This window comes from Setaria viridis, chromosome 8 (genome assembly GCF_005286985.2).
Source record: "Setaria viridis chromosome 8, Setaria_viridis_v4.0, whole genome shotgun sequence".
NCBI lineage: Eukaryota > Viridiplantae > Streptophyta > Magnoliopsida > Poales > Poaceae > Setaria > Setaria viridis.
The window spans coordinates 38,919,959-38,936,161 of record NC_048270.2 but is presented as its reverse complement, the minus strand read 5'-3'; the positions used below and the strand labels follow the sequence as shown (position 1 = coordinate 38,936,161).

Sequence of the window (16,203 nt, the reverse complement as noted above, 5' to 3'; positions counted from 1 at the left end):
ATTCGCGAAAACCGAGGGCTTATACATAATTATGCGTATAAACCGAGGGTCTGACGCGTAAAAACAACAAACCCGGACGGCGGGTTGATTTCTGGAAAGTTCAAGGGCTAAACCGAAAGATGCGAGGGCAGATCTGGAATTATTTTCAACGCGATCTGGACCGCGGGTTGATTTGCGAAAAAGACAGGGGCTCAAGTGCAAAAGCGGCGCGGCGCGGCTCGGTTGACCGGTACGCGATCTTGATTGACTCGCGTCCGACCGTCGGATCGAGATCGGACGGCCACGGTCGTCCACGACTCGCGACGGCGGCGGGGAAACAGAGCGGCGGCGGCGGGGAGCGGCGGCGTGCGACGGCGAGCGGCGGCGGGTCGCCGGAGTTGGCCGAAACGGCGCTCCGGGGCACCATTTGAAGCGCGGGTTGCACCAGAAGAGAGAGGAGGGTGCGGCGATCCCGTTTTGGGGGTTCTCGTCGACCGGAGCTCACCGACGGCGGCGATCGACGGCGGGGAAGAGGCGGCGGCGCTGGAGCTCGTGGCGGCTAGGGTTCGGGTGAGCTGCGGCGCTGGCGTTTGGGCGGAGGAGACCGGGAGGGGGCGGCGGCTTTTATAGGCGCTAGGGGATAGAGCGGCGCGGGTTTAAACTCCCCCGAAGGAGTCGGAGCGGAGGCGGACGGCTGCGGATCCGGCGGCGGCCGTTGCGGAGTCGGAGCGGAGTCCGGCCGGAGGAAGGAGAAGGCGGGTGGCGGGCCGGCGCGACTTCGTGGGCCGGCGCGCGTTCGCGGGCTGCGCGGCGTCGGGTGAGCGGCAGGCCGGGGCGGCTACGCGGGCCGGCACGCGCGCGTGGGCCGCGGCAGAGGAAGCGGCGACGCGGCCGAGCGAGAGAAGGTGGAGTGGGGTCCTGGACCGTGGAAGGAGCGACGGGCCGAGCGGCTGGTGGAGCAGGCCGGCAGGGGAGAAAAAGGAGGAGGCCGGCGAGCTGCGTCGCGGGCCGGTGAGGAGATGCGGCCGGGCCGAAAGGAAAGAAAAGAAGGGAGGAGAGGGAAGTTTCGGCCCAGGGAAAGAAGAAGAAGAAGAAAAAGAAAGAGAAAGAGAAAATGGTTTGGAATTTGAATTTAAATTTGAAATTTCAAAATTTAAATCAAACTCAAGCAATCAAAATTAATGCACCAGCATGAATGCACAAATAATTCCTATGATGAATTAATTGAATTAAGGAAAATGAAATCAAATGCCTAGAAATTAAATAACACCCTAATTTGAGCATATTTTAATTAATTTGAATTATTCAAAATTTTGGGTGTTACAGGGGGAGACCGTGCCGTAAATCCAGGACTTGACGACGCAGTCCATGCGCATCCAGTCCGGGAGAATGATGGCCAGGGCGTCGCAAAGAACATGGTCTGAAGGGAGTATTCGCCGACGGTGAGAAGAAACTAATCACGCCAGCGCGCGTGTAGTTAGCCTGTTGGATCGCGTCATGCTCCGCCGGCCTGTTGGTGATCCCGCGTGGGCACCTGACAGTGAACTCGGCCGCCAGCCTGACGGTGATGTGGTGATCCGGCCCGCAGTGCTCCGTATGCACCTGATTCGTATTGGATCGCTGGAGGAGGATTCGAGAGGAGGGAGTGGGCTCACACCTGGGCCGCCGCCGCTGATGGATGGAGAGGGGACGACCGCCGCAGACGCTGAATAAGGAGCAGCACGGTTGGGGACGGGACTCGGGGGTCGAAGGCGAACTGGCGAAGTCGTCCTCACCGATCTAGCGGAGGACCGGTGACGGAGCTCGTTGACCCAGACGTCGTCGTCCCGCCTTTAGGCTCCAGCCTCCTCGTCGGCTCCTTGCCACTGGCTCCTCTTTTTTTTTAATTAGAGTCTAAGAACTTTTGTAAGTGGATATAATAAGCCGGATTTTACCCTTTATCTAAAAAATATTGTCCGTGATTTATTTAAGTTTCAGGTATATTCTAAAGTCTAAACTGATAATTTTGTATACTTAGTAATACTTTTTATTCAGTTCCAATTTTATTAGTTCAGGAGTTAGGACCATTCTCTATTCACCTAATCACCTGATGTCACATCCGTACCTTTGGTGAAATTTGCATAGGGTCCAGTTGGAATTCATTTACGGATTTGTGTGAAGAAGCCAAGCATCCGTATTCAGTATTCACGTTTAAACAGTTGCATTATCTCTTCTCCATCCTACTCGCAACACATCCATGCTTTCAAAATAAAAAAAATCTCAGAACAGTTCCCTGGCTTTGTTCTATTTTCTAGTTGTTTGGGCTATTTGACAGGACAAACTCGTTGATTTAGGTTAGTTTGCTATTTTTATTATTATATTTATAGGTTATGCACACAACAATGTTATCAAAACCGACTATCCAACTTATGAATAACTCCCTATTTTTTTGCCTTGACGAATTGGGCGTAATACAAAAAACAGTGCCACAAACCACTGCCATTCTCATTTCAGCCGCAGTGTGGCCTTGGCCCAAGATTTCTACATTTTGAAACTTCAGGCCTTGAGACCGGGGAAGGGATGCACCACTTTCCTGGTGCAACCTCCAACTCTGAGCTTAGCCCCTCTTCCAGGAGCGGCCGAGGAAGATGCACGAAGCTTGCCTTCCAGATTGGCGTGCTACGCTGTTAATGAATGAACCACCATGTTTGCTCTGTGGTTGTCGACAATGTCCACTGCCATGTGCCATTCGATTTGGAGCTAGCAATCTTCAGCTCTCATCTTTGCACCACCTTTCAGCAGAGCATCCGCAGACGCGCGTTGCATCTGAGCCTGCAGGCTGTACTGCTTCTGCAGATCCCTAAGCCTGTCTAGGAGCTCTAGGAATGAAGGGCGCTTCCGTGGGTCGCTGCTCAAAGAAAGGACACTTGTGAGAGGGACTGCATCTTTCACTATTTATCAGAATAAAATTACAATTTTCTCGAAGAAGAGACTTAATTTAGTTGCACACTAATCATATGCATACCTATCCCAACAACTCTCGATCATTGATGCCCACTGAGGATCTGTATCGCTTGGAATGTCCAACCTCTGATCCATGAAACCGACAGCTCCAATAACCTGCAGCATGGGGGGTCAAATTTGCTTGTATGAGCAAGCACAAGGCTGTGTAAACTCAAGACAAAACTATTAAAAAGATTTCCTTAGAAATCATAGTTGAATAATCGTACACAAAACCATGCGCTGATAAGAGCAAGTGGGTGTTGATCTTGCAGTCGGACATAAAGGATAGTGCTGATAAGAAGCAAACAACATTAAATTTTTTATTTGTAACTATTTATACCCAGTAAAATTTGTAACTGCTGGCTGTTCTCCCCCAATAAAATTGACTGCCTGATTCTACCCAGTTAAGAGAAAATGCACCAAACAATATGATAGAAAGTAGGTGTATGCATGATTAAAAGACGAATAGAAAAAAACATAGCAAAAATGCACCTGCATTGTATTGAGATTATCCCATGCATGATAAAAAGACGAATAGAAAAACGCATAGAAAAAAATGCACCTGCATCGTATTGAGATTATCCCAGGGTATCTTCTGTGTAACAAGTTCCCACAGAACAACGCCGTAACTGTATACATCAGACCTAATTTAACAAGAACAAAAAGGTCAGAAACAATCAATCCTAGAATGGATAGGAGGAACATCCATCTGCAATAATGTCTTTATTGAACATACTTTTCATCTGAAGGTTCATTACGTAACACCTCCGGAGCCATCCATTGTGGCTGTATACAAAAGGTAATTATCAGATTTTTAGTGGATAGGCAGAAAAGGTTGTGCATCTATGTTTATGATAATCTCACTCTTCTGGAGAGTATCTACCATATTCATCAAGTAAATTTCGTTCGTGCTTACCGTTCCTTTCCCAGTTTTTGTTCGCAAAAATGTTTCGAGCTTCAGACGAGAAAGACCAAAGTCTGCAACCTGATTGAACAACATAAATGAGAACAGAAAACACAGTGATTGGAGAAATTGAATTCCAGTGTTACCTTTACAGTCCAGTTCTTGTCAACCAACAAATTTGACGATTTTAAGTCGCGGTGAACAATAGGAGGGCTACAGTGGTGAAGATAATTCATGCCCCTTGCCTGCAAAAAATAGAAACAAGGTTTTTTAAAACCAACATGGCAACATAATCTTGTATCCAGCCAAGAATATTACTCATTTTTTGTATCCAGCGGATCAGAGACCCTGTAAGCATGGATCAAAAATAGGTTGAACTTGGACCAACAATATTTCACATAAAAATCACTTTAATTGAGTGACTAGCTTTTGAAAATTGCTTAGCACAGTGTTAAACACAACACTATATACCATGTTACATGCTTTCATACACTGAAGCTAACTGATGTAGCAAGTTTAAGTACAAGTTAGATACTCTGCTACATGCTTTTCAACAATTAATGATATTGTAATGCTTCTCTGTTTATTAGTTATGCTTCTGGATATGCACAACCAAGGAATGTTTATCTATTTCTCCGTTAATTCAACGTGTTAATGCCAAAAATTGCAGTGTTTTATCGACCTGCAATTTCCCAGAAATTTCTGGAAAGATAAAAGGCACTCACAATATCTATAGCCATGTGAACTCGACGTCTTGGGTCCAGCTTTCCGGTGTTCTTTTGAAGTAAGCGGAACAGACTCCCTCTGCGACACAGAGACAGTAAAGCTTAGGGCTCTTTTGTGCTTGTAAACAACTGTAAAAGCTTGTTAAAACTCATTTTCATAATACCGTAAAAGCTAGTTCAGTTAGTGCAAAAATAACATTGGACACTTAGCAGCTATCATGAAAGTGGTGTACGAATAATAATGACAGCTTAAGAGTAGTGATCTAACACTGAAAAAGATTGTTCTGGTAAACTTTTACTGAATTACCAGAATCAATCTTCTGAAAAGAACGAATCAAAGTAACTGACTGAAACCCATATATTCTTCCTAATGTGCAAAGAACAATGAAAATACTAGTGTATTGGGCCCATATTTTATTTCTTTTTTTGTTTGTGCATAAATAAATCGTTTAAATTAAGGATTTCCCTAATGATCAGGTCCTCTAAATCCACGGGCAGTAGAATAATGGCAATGTAAGCCAAGGGTCTTACAGTAGATCAAGGTTTATGGCCCATTGGTCTATGATTGAAGTTAGGATAGTTGATTGCTGCAGACTAATCCTCTTTATATGGAACCATGTTAAGTTGAAGTGAGGGACATTGGAAGCGTCAGATTGACAAACCATTTCTGTCATCATTGGTAGATACTCTATGGTTTGGTATCTCCATTTATTTTCTAGGTGACATGTGTGAAACTTTACACCAGAAATTATTAAACAGAATATGTCCTTAGAATCCCAGCCCAGTTCAGAAAACCAGGTGATTACCATTAAAATTTCACAACTTGACGTTGGCCACTAAAATCTCCTCAGTGCAGACATTGCTGTAGCCCACATTGGGTACCGGGCGTGGTTGTGAGCCAACAAGGGTTTGATTCTCACCTTCTATATATTAATGCTAGGGTGGACGTCTCTCCCCCTAGTTGAATTTTTTTTTTTTTGAAGAAAGCTGTATATCTAAATCGAACAAGACAAGTTACTCCTATTAGACCAACAGAAGAGTAACACAGAAGAATATGCACATGGTTCTTGAGTTTTAACTTGGTGTTCTGACACTTCTAGTTGGAAGAGATTACAACGCACCGTGGAAGAAATTCCGTAACTATACAAAGTCGTTCTGGAGATGCAACTGCACCCATGAAGAGTATAATATTTGGATGGCGTAGTTTCTTCATCAGTGATACCTGTGCATACGAAGGATATGGATTTAGACAGTTAACAAACATAATGCATATGGCTATAGCCTAGATCCTATAGAAACACAATCAACGAAAGATAGAGTGATGAATTGTCAACATTGTGTCATATCACGTCTTTTATTTCTAAACGTTTTATCAAGGAAAGACATACTAGCACATGCATGCCAAGTATATCCCACTCAGTTATCTGGTGACTGTAGAACAGGGCACCATCAGGTTATGTCATGAACTAACACATTATTATTTTAGGATGCTTCCAGCACTCACACTTTACCCCTTAAATTTGTGAGTGCATAAAAAATGGGAATTACTGTAAAATCCTGATTGGTTTCTGTGACATAGTGATAAACCTAACTAGTGTCAGTATTCTTTGTTGTGAGACCTGGTCTATAGTGACCAAGTAATCTAAGAATGCTGTGCTTGCTGCACGACTCAATACACTGAAATATAAGCACCGCACTCGGATTAGCGAAATGCCAAGAAAGCGATATTACAACATCCTGCACAAATGTCTACCTCGATAATACAATAGAGTTCCTTCAATCCAAAAAAAAAAGCATGCAACTTCATATGCCTACGTGACATAGATGTCTACCTCTTGTCTGAAGGTATCTATCATTTCTTCTGAATACTCTTGCTTGGAGAATACTTTAACCGCCACATCCTACAAAGGCATAAAATAGGTATTCTAGAATCAACTGCTAAGAATAAAATTTCTCCATGCATATTCATGCGACAGAAGTTACATACCGAGGCATACCACTGAGCATGATACACTGTTCCGCAAGAACCTGCCAATCATGTAAATGGCAAGAGAGAAATATATCTATTAGAAAATAGGATGAGCAGGTAAAAAAAAGATTTACTGCTGTTCATATTGTCTGATTATACACATGATCATACGGAGGCAAAATACCATCACTGCACGATATGCAAGACATTGAAAAGTTGAAATGTAACATTATCATCATATCAGGTACAAATTCATGTTATCAGTTCTGTTGTGAATCATGGAATTAATTTAAGTGCTTTGAAGGACATAGGAAGCACAGCTATATGGATTCTGCCAAAGAGACACATGAAGTAAGATTATTAAGAAATTGTAAAATTCGTATCCAGGGATTCTGGTATCCCATTTAGGCCATTAACAAATTTAGCATGTTGCTCGAGTAAGGCCTTATGCATGTATAAATCTTTCGAAGCATGAGTGAACAAGAGAGGTGTGTGTTTCTACATTTGCAGACAAATAGAAGCATTTGCAGAGAGAGAGAAGTGAATACCATGACCTACTTGTTCTCCAAGTACAAGGTCTTCCCACAGAATCTCATAATCTAGGCAATCTGCTTCATGGTCTACTCTCTCAATAGCACTGCTATTAGTACTTATACTGCTGTCCATACTACTCAAGCTGTCGTTATTGAAACACCACCAGGAACCTGTTACTTCATATTTGCTTTCCTGGGCACACTCAGAATCTTGGTAATCTGGAATTACAATTGACTCTGGACCGGCCTGATGCATCTGCTCATTCTCTTGCTTATCATGAAACTGTGATGGGTTCATGTAACTCTTGCCAGTACCATTATGTTCATGCCCTTTCCAAGGCCATGATATCCCCTTCTTGGCCAATAATTCCTCTGCCTTTGAAGTAATCTTGTAAAGCCTTTCATTTCCTTCTCCTGGCTCATCACTACTCGTTTTGCTCGACTTACCAGGGGAATTCTCTCCTTTAACAAAACCATCATGCACTACATCCCCTCTTGGGGTGTCTGTTCCACTAGACGTCAGTTCTTCCTTATAATCATCTTCAGAGTATTGACTCTCAGAGCCGCCGCTTTGCTGTTCATTGCAGTTCTGACCTGTCTTGATCCGAGAACGAACTCTACTTGTAACCTTGGTAGCCTGTGTTGTTATTCTAAAAATCAAGAAAACAGTACACTAGGACATAAATAAAGAAGAAATGCCAGAAAAGAAACTTTCTACTGCAACTGAACAGTTGTCTTTTCTTTGACTATTCAGAGGTACAACATACCAAAGTTGTTATCTTGGAGGCGATAGAAGATTGGAGAGGTTGCTGAGAGTCAACAGAACTTTTGTTTAACAAACTGCATTTAGGCCGATTGTTGACTTGAAAACGGAGCTTTGCTGGATGTGAATACGATTTCATTGAAGTTGAAGGACCCATTATGTCCTCCAATGTCTGTGTATCAACTGAGAGACAAATGAGGCCCACCAAGCTACCATCATCATCATACAAAGGAGTGTTATTGGCCACAATGAAAAACCGTTCTCCTGACTTCTTTTTAACAGGAAACTTCCCTCTCCAACATTTCCCCATAAATATATTTTGGATGATATTGTTTGCTGCATTGACATCATCAGGATGAACCAATAATTCAACAGCATCATGACCAACCGCTTCTGATGCAGAATAGCCAAACATCTGCTCGGCATAACGGTTCCTAGAATACAAATAAGATTCGAGCCTTTTGTAAATTAGGTAGTAGCTATAGGATTAAACAGCGAGGAGTTATACTTGAAATTTCATATAACATTAATAATTTAACATGCTTCCTGAGCCAACTAAGCAACAATCTGGATGAAGGGATCTACTGTAATTACATGTATCGAGCTATACCATGTGTTTAGATCTCGATGTACTAAGACAAGAAAGACCAACATTTTCTCTACATATTCTGTTAATCCCATACCATACATTCAAGCTGTTTTCCACAATTCTGTGCAATTTTGCATGCAATCTTGTAAGTATTTTTGAAACATAAATAGAATAAATATTGCATCATTTATGTATAACATACAACAAAATTAGATATTTTGATAACATCCATAGCTAAGTCATAAAAGCCACCTCATAAATCTTCACCATTATCACCCAGTTTGACCAGATAAGCAGCATAGAACTTTCCCTTATGATGTTCCAATTAATCAGAAACTTATAGCCACCAAAAAAACGTGATGCTTTCATGTTGAACTACTTCTACCATATAAAACAATTTATGCAATTAACCAACAGCAAGCTGCAAGTGATGCATCAAATATCTTGGACAAGGTAAACGGCCAAATGTATATGAACAAACCAAGGCAATTAGCCACAAAGACTTAAAGTGGTACGCCAAATGTATATTTTTGACAAGGTCCTGACTCCAATTTTGTCACATAGATATTAGGGAAAAAAGCCTACCTAACCTGAGTTACTCTACTTCCATCATGATGAAGTTAACAGAGTTCCAATACCCCCATTAGTTTGATTCCAAAAGTCACAGGTCATATAATGAAACATTGCGGCATGATCACTGACACTAGCTAAGTGACATAACTTCCATTCCAATATCAAATCATTGCTTAATGCTGCAACAGATTTCCTCCCACTACCACTGCAATTTCCTGTACATCAGATGGCTAATGTATGCAAAGCCAGTTGATACAGCCCAAGGAGAAAATACTAGAAAACCTGGCTGCTTACTCAAATCCATGCCCACACCGCTCACTGTTGTCAAAAACATATTGGTACCTCCACTATTTGTTCACTACATTAGTAGGAGTGGTTTAGCATCAAAACATATTTGAACTTTTGATCACTACATTGGTACCTCCACTATTTGTTCACACCGCTCACTTTTGTCAAAAATTGTCGAACTATTCCCATATTTTACACTTAAACCTCTGCATACCGCTTGTCTGACATTTCGTCAAACACTCCATGTGCAGAAACAATCAAACCCAGGAAATGCAAGAGACCTCACCAGTACAGGAGCTTCCCGCCGGGGGCAATGATATACACGGACTGGCCCAGCGCGTGCAGGGCCCTGATGTGCTGCCTGTCGGTGAGCCCGACGCGGCCCACGCGCTGCAGCCGCGACGACGAGGAAGGGAGCACGGCGAGGGCGCGCCGCGCCGGCGACGGCTGCAGCGGGCGGCGCGACGAGTTGGGATGCTCGCCCTGCCGCTCCGGCACGAGCTTGGAAATCTCCCGCTTGAGCTCGGCCTGGCCCTCCTCCAGCTCCCGCATCTTCCTCAGGAGCTCCTCCGCTGCCATCGCCGGCGGCGCTGTCGCTGCTGTATCAAATGGCAAGCATCAGCGCCCTCCCCAGAGCTCGCAAGGTGGCAAAAATGGCGCCTTTGGAGGCTCCCGTGATAAAAGGAGTCCCCAAAAAGGCACCTTTTATCGATTTCTTGAAGATTCCTCCGATCCAAGAGCGCAAAGCGGCGCCTTTTGTTCGTTTCCAGGCAATCTGGCGAGCAAATTTGGCTCAACTCTGCTTCCTAGTCTTTCTGAGCTGGCATTCAGAGCTACGCCGGCTCCTAAGAAACAGAGCAAAAATTCAGAAATGTGAGGAAGAACCAGAGGCTTCCCCCAGCAGGAGTTCTTTGATCCCCTGCTGGCCCCAAGTCTGGGCTTCTTCCAAGTTCCAACTGCAGCCTTCTTTCTTGCTTAAAGATGCAGCAATGAGGGAGGGAGTGAGGGAATCTGTCAATCCCAATCTCTCTTGGCATTTGCTTTGGTTTTGGCTATCGCCTTGCCTTTATTCCCCCAGCCACAAGCCCACAACTTGTTTATATATTTTTTTTCCTTTTATAGCAAATTGGATTCTGATGCCGGGGATGATCTCTACAGCGACGGGTTCTGTCTCTGTCGACCCAACTGTGGCGAGGATGCAAAAAAGTCTCCTCCATCATCTCGGGAAATGCAGCTTTGTTTCTTTATGACAATCCTGATTGTGTGGCCCTGCCATGCTCTCGACTCTCAATGCTCCCTCGGTCTCAAAATAAAATAGCTCTCACTAATCAATATTAGTGAGAAATTATATATATTCTTATAAAAATGTAATTATTGCAAGAGAATGTAGGAAAAATAACTAAAGTTAGATGGTCTTGTTGCTAGATGTGCGCTTATTTGAGGATAAATTTTGAACTCGATAAATGCATTTACTATGGGAGTAGGCAGTGCAGTAGTACGTAGGCATGTGTGTCTTGGGAACTACTGCTGTGCTGGTGTTGTGTTGTTGCCTCGACATCTAGCGCTTGTTTGCTTCCTAGCTAGCAAGAGCATTTTTGTGTAACCTGAAAAAGGAACCGGCATTTTCGTCTTGTGCACAAGCGCAACTGGTAATTTGTCCTTACCGAAACTTTTGGGCTGAGGGGACCGCGTTGAGATTTTAGAAGAAAAAAATATCCACCGTGGATAATAATGCATAGAGAATTTTACTGTGTATTTTGCCGAATGCCTCAAATAGTATTGCAGTGACAAATATTTGGAACAGAGTGAGTGCCTTTTTTCTTCCCTCACATGGAGTGAATATTTGAAGCAAGAAGATACTCTTTTCTCTGAATGGAGAGCGAGCTAGCTTTGCTAGCTAGTCAACGTAAGTTTCAAGATCGTCGTAGCTGAAAACGACGTGACCATTTTCTGTGAAATTAAATAAGACTAGGATTATTCGATCGTGCAAGCCTGAACGCGTTACGTGTACGTTTGTGGCATACGGCAACAGTGCAAGTGGAGTGGGACTGACAGGACGAGACGGCATGGCGTTGGCATGGAAGCGTATGCGTGTCGGGCTTGCAGCGACGCAACAGGATTATTGCATGCATTGCCTCCTCTTCGGGAACCCAACCGGCCCAAAATTCCCAACCAAAACTGCTCGTCTGGCCTCCTCTTAGGCCTTGTTTAGTTGCCTAAAGTTTGGAAGTGCAAAATTACTGTTATAGCACTGTAGCACACTGTAGCGTTTTGTTTGTATTTGTGAATTATTATCCAAATATTGACTAATTAGGCTCAAAAGATTCGTCTCGCAAAGTACAACAAAACTGTGCAATTAATTTTTAATTTCGTCTACATTTAGTACTCCATGCATGTACCACAAGTTTGATGTGATGGAGAATCTTCTTTTTGCATAGTGTCAAAGTTGGAAATTTTGAGGGAGATCTTAAGCTCCCATGCATTGCGTCCGGCTTTTCTGGACGGTTTCTCCGTCTCATTCCCCGTTTCCGTCTCCGTGACCCCGTTCCAAATCACCCCCATCGTTTTTTCGGAGTCAAATTAGACTGCTTGTCCTCCTCCAGTTGCATTTTTGTTGGGATTCCGTTTTACAGTTTTTTGTTGTTTTTTTTTCACAATACATGCGTCGGGGTGATCATGTTCTCCGTTTCGCATCCAAGTCTTGTCAAACAAGTATAACTAAAATCCCCCATCTTGTCCTCCCCCACATGCATTCATACTTGAGATTATTCCTTTATCTTTTCTTCTGATAATTAAAAAGGATAACAGCTCAAAAGAAAAACGATAACCGAAACGGGAAGCAACATGCGAGAGAGGAGAAACCAACTTGCTTATATGAGAGGGACCCGTGCCTATCTTCCAGCCCACTTGCTGGCACCATATTTGACTGCCTGGCCCTGCTTATTTGCTTGCCAGCTCTTTATTTCTTTATGGCAGAAAATGAAAAGGAAACCTTTAATTTAATTCAAAAAAAGGCAGCATTGTTCCAATCCATCCTCTGAATCGTCGATGATATATACGTACGTATCTGAACATCGGATTTCTAGTATGCATCCGATTCCTTTGCTGTTTTGCTTTAAACGTATATACAGCTTACAACCACTACTTTTAATTTGAGTTCTATGAACAAACGTAGGAGAATTTCATGAACAAATTATTATTATAAATAGTTTTTTGATCTTATACATACTACTAAGTACTAAATTCAACTGCTGGAATCAACTGCAGTTTCGCTAGCTTTACGTCTGAATACACTATGCACTCGGCAGCAGCCACCTTTTTGTTTTCAATTGCATACGTCCGAATCCCAAGTCATTTTCTTTGAACAGTTATTAGATGTTCCGTGTCCTTTCTCCTGTGCACAAGTCTTCGAACCACCCAAACAGTTATTAGTTGACACTGTAATGTCTTGTGAATAAAAATTTTCTTTAGTCAACAGAAGAAGCAACAACCAAACCCGCGGCTGGCCTGGTTTACGCTTTCCCAGTGGAAAAGCGCAACGAATCCACACGTGCACTGCAGAAAAAAGGCGGAAAAAAAAGAGAAAAAAATTATTTTACTCACATCACCTATCCACTTTGTCCACTTGACCCTCTAAGCAAAATTTAGGCTCACCCTACTCCCCCGAACTAATTCATTTGTACCAAACTACCCCTAATTAGATTTCTCTTTTTTTTTCTTCACGTACAAGTTGAGGTTTAATTTCAAATTGAGTTAAATGTGTCATTAGTACATAAACTTGGTGAGTGGGTGCATTTAGGTACATCATTTTTCAAATTGATTATTTGGGAACAACAACTTGACAAGTCGGTGCGGATGGGTCACCGGTATGACACATAGGAAAAAACGTGCCATGTAGATAGCTTATGCGTACAATTGGCGTTTACGTGTAAATAAAACGTAGGCAATACTATTGCAAATTAGCTCTTTGTTTATTTGCTCTTTTTATAATTGAGCTTACTAGATGTTCGCACATAGGTTGCTTGTACTGCAGAAGAAGTTTGGCACACCACGTGATGGGATCAAGACGGAGAAAACCTGGAAACCTAGCTCCAAATTATGGTGAATTTCATCGATTCCCTCCATCCACCGCTATCTGTTTTGCGCCTTTTTGCGAATTTCTCTTAGTATTGATAATTAAGAAAGGTTTGGTTTAGGGCTAGTGTACGAGTTCAGGGTCTAATACCCCATGCCACAGATGAGCGTAGGAATCATACCTCTTCTCTTTCAACTTCATCAGCCGTGACATAACGCTAGATTTGATGAAAGTTTGCTATTTTTTTTCTATGAAAGTTGAAGTCTAATACTAGATTGAATATTTGTATTTTATTGGATTGTAGGCGATACGTCACTTTTCAGTGTAGAAGTAAATCATGAGGGATTTTTCTGTGGCCTTGCAAGGAACATGATTTATATTGATGGTAAGGTCGACTGGTTTGATGGTTGTGATGCTGAGGAATGGTCGCTAGAGGTAGTGGTAGTCATGGTGGCCAGTGGTGCAGCTGGAGCTTCGATGCTGAAATCCCGTCGTAGGGGAGCTTGGCTGCGGCGAAGGAGGACCGGCGCGGCTATAGGGGAAGGTGGAGAAGGTTTGTGCAGCAGCAATTTGATTTTGCTTGAGGGAAGCAGCATGAATCTTGGCTAGAGGTGCAGTGGCTTTGCTTGTTTCAGTCCGAGGAAGAAGAAATGAGGATCGGGGAGGGAGATGAGAAGGAGACCGGCCAGCTTGAGGAGGAGATGGCATGGTAGAATTAGCATGGAGTGAAGGACTTTTTTAAAAAACATTGTCTAACATGTAAGCTGCCTGCGTGGCATTTTTTTTCTACGTATCACCCCGATAACCCATCTACACCCACCTATCAAGTTATTGTTCCTAAATGAACAATTTGAGAGATGATGTACCTAAGTGCACCCACTCGCCAAGTTTAGGTACTAACGACGCATTTAAATCTTTCAAATTTTGGCCATTGACTTATAACATGATGTTATACGTTAGACAAAATACATTAGCAATTTCTCATGATTACTTTTTTATAGTTTTGTATATCTAAGATCAATTTCGTATTAAATATTACTAACATATGAAAATAACTATGAAAAATTCTTAGTATAATTTTTTAACATAAGGCATCATGTTTTGTATCTGCTCACAAAATTTGAACTCAAAATTCAACTTATTCATGGAGAAACAAAAAAGAGAAATCTAATTAGAGAGTAGATTGGACCAAATGAAATAGTTCAGTGGAGTAAAGTGAGTCTAATTTTTATTAGGAGGTTAAGTGAACAAAGTGGATAGGTGAGGGGAGTAAAATATTTTTTTTAAAAAAAATATACATCGGTATATGTAAGTTCACATCCATGACCATCGTAAATTTAGCCGTTGGGTAGTAGACGACCGAGGACTATGAAACATGGGCCACGAAACACCCAAGTTGTTGCAAGCTGGCGTGTTTGGGTGCTCCTCTACGACTGCTGAGTGAGTGAGCAGGGAGGTGAACACATCGCCAGCTTGAGAGCCACATGTCCTTGGCCAGTTCTCAGTTGACTGGTCTCCTGCAGGGGCTCCAAAGTCTTGGGCAGCTAGCTTGGTAGCCAACCATATTTTTCTAATCTACGCAGCATCAGTGTGACTGCTGGTGGTAGTGGTTTAGAACCAACTGTTTGTGGCCTAGCGTGCCTGATGCTCTGGATGATGATGATGATCAGAGAGAGAGAGAGCAAAGTTGACATGAATCATGCATGATTATTTAAAATAAAGATTAAAAAGGTTTGCATGATCGTGTCGCATCAGGGATTCACGGACGCAGAGCCGAACAAAAAGAGGACGATGGGATATGGAAAGCAACCGGCCGGACGAATTATTGGACGGAAAAGGGTTGGAAGAAAAAAAAGAAGAAAGGAAAAAAGGTGAACAGGTACCTGTAGCTGCCTAGTCGATCTGATCTTGAGAGCATGTCGGCAGCTACTTTTTCTTGCTTGGTCGAGATGTGCACATGTCAGCGTCGACTCACTGACCCATTACCCATATGGGTCGATGGAGAGAGCTTGCCAGGCAGGTGTTCGTTATGATACGGAGTAGCAATACCGTCCAAATCAACAGTCAGCCAACTGCACAGTTCTCCTTTTGTTTTGTTTTGTTTTGTTTTGTTTTTGTTTTTTCAGGGAAAATCCTCCCCTTGTGTTTGAGTGGAACAAGAGTCACCTCTTCCTCCTTAAATAAAAAAAAATTAAACACAGGAACAGGAGGTACATGGGCCGCCTTTGAAGAAAAGAAGAGGTAGATGGGCCAAGTGTTTACATGGAGGTACGTGGTTACAAGGCCGCCGGGTGGGCGGGGTTGTTGGATGCAATCTGCGCTTGGGCCGCCCGTGGTCCACTGCGCTTCCTTGGGCCTGGGTCCACCATGTCCCCGACTCGGCGGGGCGATAGACCTCGATGGGCCGGCCCGCCGATTCGACGCTCGGGCTTGTTATGTTGACGAGTGGAATCCGACGACCGTGCGCAATAGTCCGAGTCCGAATCCGACAACGGTACAAAACAACCGCAACGACTACTCAGCTAAAGCGTACCTGCAACAAATGCTGTGAATAGCTGAATGGACAAGTTGTTGCGCTTTGCATTACCTGCAGATCCAACCAGACCAAGAACCCAGCAGGGGCGAAGCTAACGCTGAATTGACTATGGTGCACTATTTAAGAGACCGGTAAATTTTACTAGGATTATATGATAATTTTGAGTCTAATTAGTGGTAAATAAAAATTTTACCTGGTGCATGTGCATGCACCAGGGAGGGACAACGTGGCTTCGCCCCTCCTGTCCAGCTCCTCCATGCATCATTTTCTTGGCTTGGGGCCACATG

General features: G+C 43.3%; 1 protein-coding gene across 3 annotated transcripts; it reads right to left on the bottom strand.

Moving 5' to 3' along the window:
• Positions 1–2,307: 2,307 nt before the first annotated feature.
• LOC117833615 (uncharacterized) lies at positions 2,308–10,393 on the bottom strand. 3 transcript variants are annotated; one of them, XM_034713183.2, is made up of 14 exons: positions 10,008–10,393; positions 9,592–9,904; positions 7,860–8,289; positions 7,108–7,729; positions 6,578–6,618; positions 6,423–6,491; positions 5,712–5,812; positions 4,591–4,669; positions 4,012–4,110; positions 3,878–3,946; positions 3,698–3,747; positions 3,524–3,605; positions 2,984–3,078; positions 2,308–2,866 (listed from the first exon to the last, which is right to left on the bottom strand). In XM_034713183.2, the coding sequence occupies exons 2-14, from the start codon at positions 9,882–9,884 to the stop codon at positions 2,719–2,721; spliced, it is 2,178 nt and encodes a 725-aa protein (XP_034569074.1). In that variant the 5' UTR covers positions 9,885–9,904; positions 10,008–10,393; the 3' UTR covers positions 2,308–2,718. The 3 variants fall into 3 exon arrangements, with proteins under 3 accessions (XP_034569074.1, XP_034569078.1, XP_034569077.1); XM_034713187.2 differs by having other exon boundaries at positions 9,592–9,901; XM_034713186.2 differs by having other exon boundaries at positions 9,592–10,393.
• Between the last annotated feature and the right edge of the window lie 5,810 nt (positions 10,394–16,203).

What these genes read in the sequence shown, in the direction of transcription:
- LOC117833615 (XM_034713186.2), bottom strand. Translation starts at nt 9,884, where the DNA reads ATGGCAGCGGAGGAGCTCCTGAGGAAGATGCGGGAGCTGGAGGAGGGC. An exon ending in ACAAGAACTGGACTGTAAAG is followed by an intron (nt 3,947 to 4,011) that starts GTAACACTGGAA and finishes TTGTTCAATCAG; the next exon opens with GTTGCAGACTTTGGTCTTTC. An exon ending in AATGAACCTTCAGATGAAAA is followed by an intron (nt 3,606 to 3,697) that starts GTATGTTCAATA and finishes TTGTTAAATTAG; the next exon opens with GTCTGATGTATACAGTTACG.